This window comes from Benincasa hispida, chromosome 3 (assembly GCF_027475165.1).
Source record: "Benincasa hispida cultivar pf3 chromosome 3, pf3_genome.v1.1, whole genome shotgun sequence".
NCBI lineage: Eukaryota > Viridiplantae > Streptophyta > Magnoliopsida > Cucurbitales > Cucurbitaceae > Benincasa > Benincasa hispida.
The window spans coordinates 7,580,836-7,589,590 of record NC_143480.1 but is presented as its reverse complement, the minus strand read 5'-3'; the positions used below and the strand labels follow the sequence as shown (position 1 = coordinate 7,589,590).

Here is an 8,755-nt window from a genome sequence, read left to right as displayed (position 1 = left end):
TTCTGGAATTGTGGGTATCTATAAGGCCTCACATTGACCGACCCTGCCCCTAGAAGTAGCTCAATGGTGCGATCTTGTCTTCATTGTGGAGGTAGTTCAGAGGGTGTTTGAAAAACCGCTTCAAATTGCCTCAGTACCTGCTGAATTTCCTGAGGTACACCAGTTTTATCTCCCATGGTCTCCATTGTATTGTCTTCTTCCTCTACTGCCTTGTCTCGATTCAGATCCAAGTTGTTTAATTCTATCAAGACCCCATGGTCCCCTCCTCTAATTTCCTTGGCCATGGACCTCAAGGATATTTGTGACTTAACCAAGCCTCGGTCTCCTTACAATTGGACTGTCCACTCCCCAACTTTGAATTCCATGGTTGGCAGTCTATAATCGAAAATGATCTGTCCAAGAGTTTCCAGCCACACTACTCCAAGAATAACGTCTACACTGCCCAACGGTAGAAGGAGAAAATCTTGTATAATTGATAAATCGAAAATAGTGATATACACACCTTTGCATACTCCGGCAGTTTGAACGGATCCCCCCGGGCCCAACACTACGTCATATCCTTTGGAGGGTGATATTGGCAGCTGCAATTCCGTGACTAGCTTCAAGGTGATGAAGTTATGCGTGGCTCCCCCATCAATCAATATAACAACTTCCCTATCACCAATGATTCCCCGTACCTTGATCTTTTTTGGTGAGCTCAGCCCAACCAATGAGTTTAAGGAGAGATTCGCAATCTCCTTCGCGTCCTCTAGTGATGTTTTGTCTGGCTTATACTCAAAGATACCAGGTTCCTCCCCTTCCTCGGCTAAATCTTCCCCCTCCTGAACAAACATGAATTGCACCTCCCTCTTCTTACAGCGATGGCCAAAACTAAACTTCTCGTCGCACCTAAAGCACAGGCCCCTATCTCGTTTCTCCTTTATTTCAGCATCGGATAGTCTTCAAAATGAGCCATCGGCGACCCCCTTCGTCCCTGTTTCTCCTCGCGCTACAATCGTGGTAGACGACCCGGTCGAGCTTCCCCGGTTCAGGTTGATTGTGATGGTTCGACTAATCGGGTTGCTTGACCCACGGCTACTCGATCCACTCGTGCTTCCCCTCATCTTTGCATTCGGGTTATGAATCCCCTCCGACCCGGCCCCTTTACTCAAGCGTCGTTGCAGTAATTGATCTTCCTCGATTAATTGGGTCATCTGCATTTTGGCCTTCAAACCTTCGGGCTTCAATTTCCGCATCTCGCTTTGAATTTCCTCTTTAAGCCCACAAACGAATTTGCTCTCCAAGGCCTTATCACCCAACTCCTTCAACCCAGCAGAGTATCGCTCGAACTTCCTTCGGTAATCCCTCACTGACGTCTCCTGTTGTAGCCACATCACTCTGGCGTAACAATCTGCTTCACTCGCCGGCCGAAACCTCGTAAAAAATAACTCTCTAAACTACGACCAACTGCTCACCGACGACCAATCGTCCTCCCATTTATACCAGTCGAGCGCTTTCCCTTCCAAACATAGCACAGTTGCGTTTAATTTATCCTTCTCCGATAGCCTGTTCACCACAAAGTACCTTTCTACCCTATGTAACCATCCATCTGAATTTTCATTTTCTTCCCCTTTGAAGATCGGTACCTCAAGTTTCCTCAATCGCATATCAAACAACGGAATCTCCTTGCTTCCAGGTGCGTGTATTCCCTCTTGATTTTCTGCTTTTGACGAAAAGCCTTCTGTTACTTGTTTCCCTTTGTCCGTTGGAGTTCTTTCCGATGATGGAAAATGCTTCTCTGGGTTACTCATCGTTTCTATCTTTGACAAGACTAAGGCCATCTGAGCTGACATATTGCCCATCCAATCCTTAACCTCCTTCGACTACACACCCATCCTTTCCTCCATCTCCAATTGTTTTTCTTCCATAGCAATTAATTGTGCTTCCATCTTTCCCACCATGTCTAGGTGAGTGCTCTGATACCAGTAGATAAGGTTGAAATGTCTTTCCTTATTTTATTAACAGTAGGGAAGATTTAGAGAGCTTCCCTTCTCGATACTAGTTGATAAGGTTGGAATGTCTTTCCTTATTTTATTAATAGTAGGGAAGATTTAGAGAGTTTCCCTTCTCTCCCATCAGTTTCAAAGTAGAAGATTTAGAGAGTTTCCCTTCTCTCCCATCAGTTTCAAAATATGAGAATTGATACAAAATTGCGAATGCCCCTCATGGCCTCAATCACCCTTACAAATAACTCTCCCCTCCCGTGGGCCCCTCTCTCTCTCTTTTCTGTTTTTTTCTCCTCTAACTAACAATGTTCCCTAGCCCTTATATTCTCTCAATATTTACTTATTTTCCTTTTGCTTTCTTTCTTCTTTCATATACTTTGATTATTAAGGGTCTATCACATTCATTGTACTATAAAGAATCAATTTCCATTATTAAATAAACATAATTTGAAATTCATAGTTACCAAGCTAGTTTTCAAAAAAAGTAAAAACCCAATAAGCACGGTGTGTGTGAGAGGGAGAGGAGTTACAGAATACAATATTATAATTGAATTAGGTAATTAAATATGGTTGATACTTGATACGGATGTTACAGATTCTCCAATTAATTTCAGAAATCAATTGAAACTATGTGCAGAGTTTTTTTAAAAGGAAAAAAAAGGGAAATTGAATAGGAAAAACAATGATAATGAAAGGGAAAAAAAGACATATTAGAGTCGGGTGACGTGTCAAAGCACTCCTGGCTCTTGATATCATATTCATACTTTGAGCCTATAATTTGAATCAAGGAAAAGTGGTTCCAAGTCGCTAACATTAAACAACTCACCCACCACACCCCACTCTTTAATTAACATATCCCATTGCCCAAAACAATCATTCTTTAAATCCTCTGTCTTCTTCTTTTCAACCTTTTTAAGTATTTTTAAGCAAAGCCTGAATGAATGGAGACAAAACAACCTCAAACCATTTGTCAACTTACAAGACATAAAAGTTAAACAAACGTCTAAGAAAAAGCTATTTTTAAAATTCAAAAACTCCAATTGTGTCTCTTATGAAATCACCGTTGAATTCATTCAAATGACACGTAGTTTAATAGTGGGGAAATATGCTTGAATTAGTTAAATTTTGTCTTTAAAGTGAGCAACCCCTTGTGAGTTTATCACATAATACAGCCTACAGCCACACACACCAAAACCCTTCTTCTCTTTAATCAATATAAAGAAAACATAAAATCAAGTTTCCAACTTTGGGGATGGGTATTGCCTTTGGGTTTATGCCACCATTCCATTCCATAACAAAAATTTCTTTAGTATCTCATTTCAAAACCAAAACAAGATTACATGTCATAAATCATTCTTTGAAATCTCATGTCACAATTCAAAACCAAAAACCAGTTTCATCTTTCCACTATCATTAACAAAAAAATTAACCAGACAATAAAATCAAGACTTCAATATGTAAGATCAATAATCATATAAGTTTTCTTTTTCTTTTTTTTTTGGTTATTTCTTCATATGCTTCATACATACAGATTACGAATACCTGCCAGTGCCAAATACACAACTCTCAGTTTACTCTCTCTCTCTGTCTCCACTCTACGCTAGCCATCTCGAAGTCAAAACAAGATTACATCACACAAGTTTGAAGATTACATATTAACATCTAAAAATCACCATTTTTTTCCCTCTTTGTTTCTTTTTTGTTCTCCTCGCATTGAATCCAAACCCCATTCTAGAGAGGCAATCAAATTACAGAGAAACGCAATGGAAGAAAAACAAAAAACAAAAAACAAAAAGAGAAACTCAAGAGAAAGAAACAAAATGAAGGAAGTTATCATACATGGGGTTGGGGCTTTGGTTAGAGCAGAGGAGAAGAAGTTACAGAGAAGGAAAGAAAAGCATACCTTTTCTTTTTCCCTTTTATCTGTTATCTGAAAATGGCTTTCATTCGGTATCTGATGGTATATGTGATGGAGCTGCAGAATCTTCCACCTTCAAATTCAACAATGCTGGCTTCAATTCATTATTACAGAACTGTTCATACTCTGCTTTATCTCCCCCTTTCCTCTTCACCTCTACCATCACCAATTTCGGTGTCAACTCGAATACCTCGGCTGCGATTGTCAATGGCCCTCTCACTCCTTCCCGCGACCCTTCTAAACTAACCCTGCAATCCTTCTTCCTCACTGTAAAACTCACCAATTTGGCTATCTCCTCCAGTTTCGATATAATCTTCGACACCGGAGCACTGGACACAAATCTTGCCTCTTCCCCTCCATCTTCAAACAATCCAGAAAGATCAAATCCGGGCGAAAACGAAATAATATCAAATGCATTCAAACTCGCGGGTCTTGGAAGTGAGGTAACCTTTCTTCTGGTCTCAAAAATTTCGGAATCCGATTCCGATTGTGATTGATCCGACAAGGAATCGACATCATTGTTATCATCCTCAACGCTACAGACCTTATCGTCTTCGATATAGAATTTGATATGCTTATACCCCTTTTTGAACCATCTATTCTCCATGATTTCAGGAATTGTGAAACGGGTTTCGGGATTTGTATCTAAAAGACGAGTTAGGAGTCGAATTAGCTCCGGCGAGAACCATCTCGGACACCGAAACTCCCCCTTGTAAATCTTCTTATACATTGCCATAATGTTTTGGTCGTGGAAGGGCAAATAACCGGCCATCAGAACAAACAGAATAACCCCACATGACCAAATATCGACCTTCGCAGCCTCATACCCTTTGCGGGCCAAAACCTCCGGAGCCACATAAGCTGGTGTACCACAAAAAGTATGAAACAACCCATCTTGTCGAATTTGATCGGAGACAGCGCTGAGGCCAAAATCGGAGACCTTAAGATTCCCATTCTCATCAAGCAGCAAATTCTCCGGTTTAAGGTCGCGATGATAAACACCACGAGCGTGGCAAAAAGCAACGGCTGAGATTAATTGCTGAAAGTACTTTCGTGCTACCTCTTCCTTCAATCGGCCCTTGGAAACCTTCTTGAAAAGCTCGCCGCCACGGACATATTCCATAACGAAGTAGATCTTGGCCTTTGTGGCCATAACCTCGAAGAGTTGCACAATATTGGGATGTCGAACACGGCGGAGGATTGAGATCTCGCGTTTGATGTGGGCGATTAAACCACCCTTGAGGATCTTCTCCTTGTCGATGACTTTAATGGCGACACTTTCGTTGGTCTTGATGTTTCGGGCATGATAGACCTTAGCGAAGGTGCCATGGCCAAGGAGCTTCCCGATCTCGTATCGGCCCAAAAGAAGGGCGGGCATGTCCTTCCTGGTGGTTTCGGTCTTCTTGTCAGGGTCGGGCCGGTCGGCCATTGATGAACAGAAAATTAGGGGAAAGGGGGAAAATGCAGAGGAGGCGGCGGAGAAAGGATTGTGGGGTTGCTTGGGAGATTAATTTGGAGGGTAATGCTCTACCATTAAAATAGATGGCAGCTTTTTCGGGATGAATTTTGCTGGATTTGGGGTTTGAGAGGAGGCCGTGATTGTGAAACGATAAAGTTTTCTGCTTTTCTTTTCTTTTCTAATTTTTCTGATTTTGGCGAGAGAGATGAAAGAGAGAAATAAAGGAGAGAGAGGGTGGGTTTAAATATACGCAAAGCAAAGACATTATATTTATTATATAAAATTATATTATAGATATTAGCTTAGTCTCTCTGTTTAGGGTTTTTGTCCGTTGGATTTTTCATTGCCACGTATTGTTGGAAAGTCTTTCAGCAACTGTATCCAGCCACATTTTCTTCTCTTTTGTGTATTCACATCACATCTCACATTATACTTTCAATATCTATTTTAAGTTTTAATTTTATCATATAAAACACATTCACCGATTATCAAGCTTCTCTTCTTAAATTATAAATTCTTCCATCATATGATTTAAATCAAATGATAAATATAGATATTATATCATCAATTTTCAATCTTAAGATAGGTATAAAATAAACAATTATACAAAATTTATAACCTAAACAAGTTAATAAATTTATGGACAAATATCAATCTATATCAACTAAATCTTTTATATAATAATTGTGTCAATTTCATTTCTCAACTTTTGTTAGTATATCAATTTACATTATTCTTAAATTTATTTTGTTGGTATTGTGTGAAACCTTTAATTTTAGTCTATTAAACTTCTAATCATTTATCAGCCATTCAATTTCAATTTAGACCATTTCATTACAATACCTTTCAAGATCACCCTGCATAAATTCTCAAATCTCACTTTTACAAAATGGATTATTAGAGCATAGGTGTGTTTGGAATGCATTTTTAAGTGTTTAATTTAAAAAATAACTCATTCTAGAAACAAGTTAGAATGCTTGGCAACCAAACAAAATACCTTTCCAAATGTATTTTTAACAATTTTTTTCAAAATTGTTTAAATAAAAATGAATTTTTAAAAAACACTTTTTTCTCAAATCAATCCAAATGGGCCATAAATTCAATCGTTAATGAAAGTTTATGGTTTAATTGTTATAATTATAAATTTCGTATAATATTTTTCTAAGTGGAATGTGTGAGATTTGATTAGTTGGCTTTATAATTTTCTAAAGTTATGGTTTTTTTAGTTGTCTCAAATAAAGTCTGGACATCTGTTTCAAACAATAGTCTATTTTCTTACAGAATATTTTCCTTACCTAGAAATATCTTGTTGCAATTTTTTGTCCGATATTTTCCTTTATTGAGTTGCGGCTTATCTTTGCCAAATAGAAATTTGTTTCCTTTCTTGGATTGATTATTTAAGAAGATTCACATTGAACATTTAGGGTTGTCACTTTTGTTAATCAAGTAAGGTGTGTTCTGTTCTACGACCATTGTTATACAACGTCGTGTCCTTGCTTGTTACTTACTATTCCGCTGTGCAAGTTCTTCATTCGTTGAAGTGTAAAACTTTGAAGTAAATCACGGTCTTATGGGGAGCCTAAGCCATTGTTGCTGGAGAAGGGATTTTCAGTCTTAAAAATAACTTAAGACTTAGCTTCGGAGAAAGAGTTCTCCATCTTAGGGGTATCCAAAGATTCATCTGTGAATGAAGTTTACTTATTAAGAGGAAGACATCTCAACGAGAGGGGTCTCACACATTATTAGAAGTCGAAGTGCCTAATACTAATATTATAAACTTAGAGTGAGCCTAAGTATACTTGAGAGAGAGTGTCACATCTAGGGGAAGCCTAGTTGGTTAGTGAGTTGAATTCTATATGAGTCACTATAGTGATCATGTATGACAGATAAGTACTATATTGTAAACTGCTTAACTCTTTAATATTAGTGGATTATCTTTCTTGGGCACACTATCCCCAAGATGTAGGTAGATTATCACCGAACCGGGTTACCAACTTTTATGTACCTTTACTTGTTTACTTGTTTCTAGTATTTTATTGTTATAGTGCTTGTCAGTGCTTTCCGTTTAACATTCGTATTTCGAGTGAGGAGTCATCCCATTGCTTTTTGAATTGGTATCAGAACAAGTCACCTTCACCTCAGGTGCTTTGATCATGGATGGGATCAAATAAGGTGACTCTACCATTCGTCCTTAGATTCTAGATGAAACAAATTATTCATATTGAAAAGCTCGAATGACAGCCTTTTTAAAATCGATAAATAGCAAAACTTGGAAGGTTGTGGTCTTTGGGTGGCCTCATCCTACCTCCAAAACTGGTGATGGAAAGGAAATCTTGAAGTCAGAGCCTCGATGGTCTAGAGAAGAAAATGAAGCTTCGTTGGGGAATTGTCTTGAATGCCATATTTCTTAGTGTAGACCGCAACATATCAAGACTAATTAATACTTGTGTCTCTGCTAAGGAGGCATGGGAAATCTTATCTGTTACTCATGAAAGAACTTCTAAAGTCAAGCTACAATTATTGAAATCGAAGTTTGAGAACCTTAGAATGCATGATGAATAATCCATTGTTGAATTCAAAGTTCGGCTGTTAGACATTGCAAATGAGTCGTTTGCCCTTGGAGAGAACATTTTAGAAGAAAAACTTGTGCGGAAGGTGTAAACCTCGAATTCTACATTTTCTATATAAGTATGTTGAGCCATGAGGATATTATGTTAAATAAATGATAAGTGAAATTTGTGGTTTAATACAGGGGATTACAAAGGAAAAAAGAAAATAATAATAATTAATTAGATTTGGTGAAATCTACTAAATCATTAGTGGGTGAGGTGGTCATTTGATAATTCATGCCTAGAAGGCAGCCAAAAGTATAAAAAGGATGATGAATTTCAAAGGATCGGTTTTAGAAATTGACTTGAGCGAATTAAGTAAGATTGGTGCCATTTGAAAGGGAGAGTCTAGTTTTTGTGATAGGGTTGCCGAAGAAAGATCACATAGGAAGAAGGTCAAAAAGTGCATAAATTGTAGAAAAGCCATATTCTAAGATTAATCAGGGCCAGTGGTAAAGATTGGAAGCTCCAAGCCAAATTACAAGAAATTTAGGGCTGAAATGTTAAGATAAGAAAGCTAACTCAATTCTAAACAAGTATGTAGAAGGAAGTTTCCTGAAAAGAGTTCAAGATTTTGACTTATAAAGTTGAAACAAGAATTCGGTGTGTACAGGCAGCTGCTTGGGAAGATCAAGCAAGCAGCTCACCCGAGGGAGCGAGAGCGAGACAAGGATTGTGTTAATCTCGCTCATGATGAGAATCTTGCTAGTTTTTGTGCTAAATCTCGCTCAGGAAAAGAATCTCGCTGAATTCTTATAAAAATCTCGTTGGTGATGGTAAGTCT

At 38.3% G+C, this 8,755-nt stretch overlaps 1 protein-coding gene across 1 annotated transcript; it reads right to left on the bottom strand.

Annotated features, from left to right (window-relative positions):
• Positions 1-3,441: 3,441 nt before the first annotated feature.
• On the bottom strand, positions 3,442-5,649 carry LOC120073758 (CBL-interacting serine/threonine-protein kinase 12-like). Its single transcript, XM_039026585.2, has one exon. The coding sequence runs from the start codon at positions 5,330-5,332 to the stop codon at positions 3,929-3,931; it is 1,404 nt and encodes a 467-aa protein (XP_038882513.1). The 5' UTR covers positions 5,333-5,649; the 3' UTR covers positions 3,442-3,928.
• Positions 5,650-8,755: the final 3,106 nt, after the last annotated feature.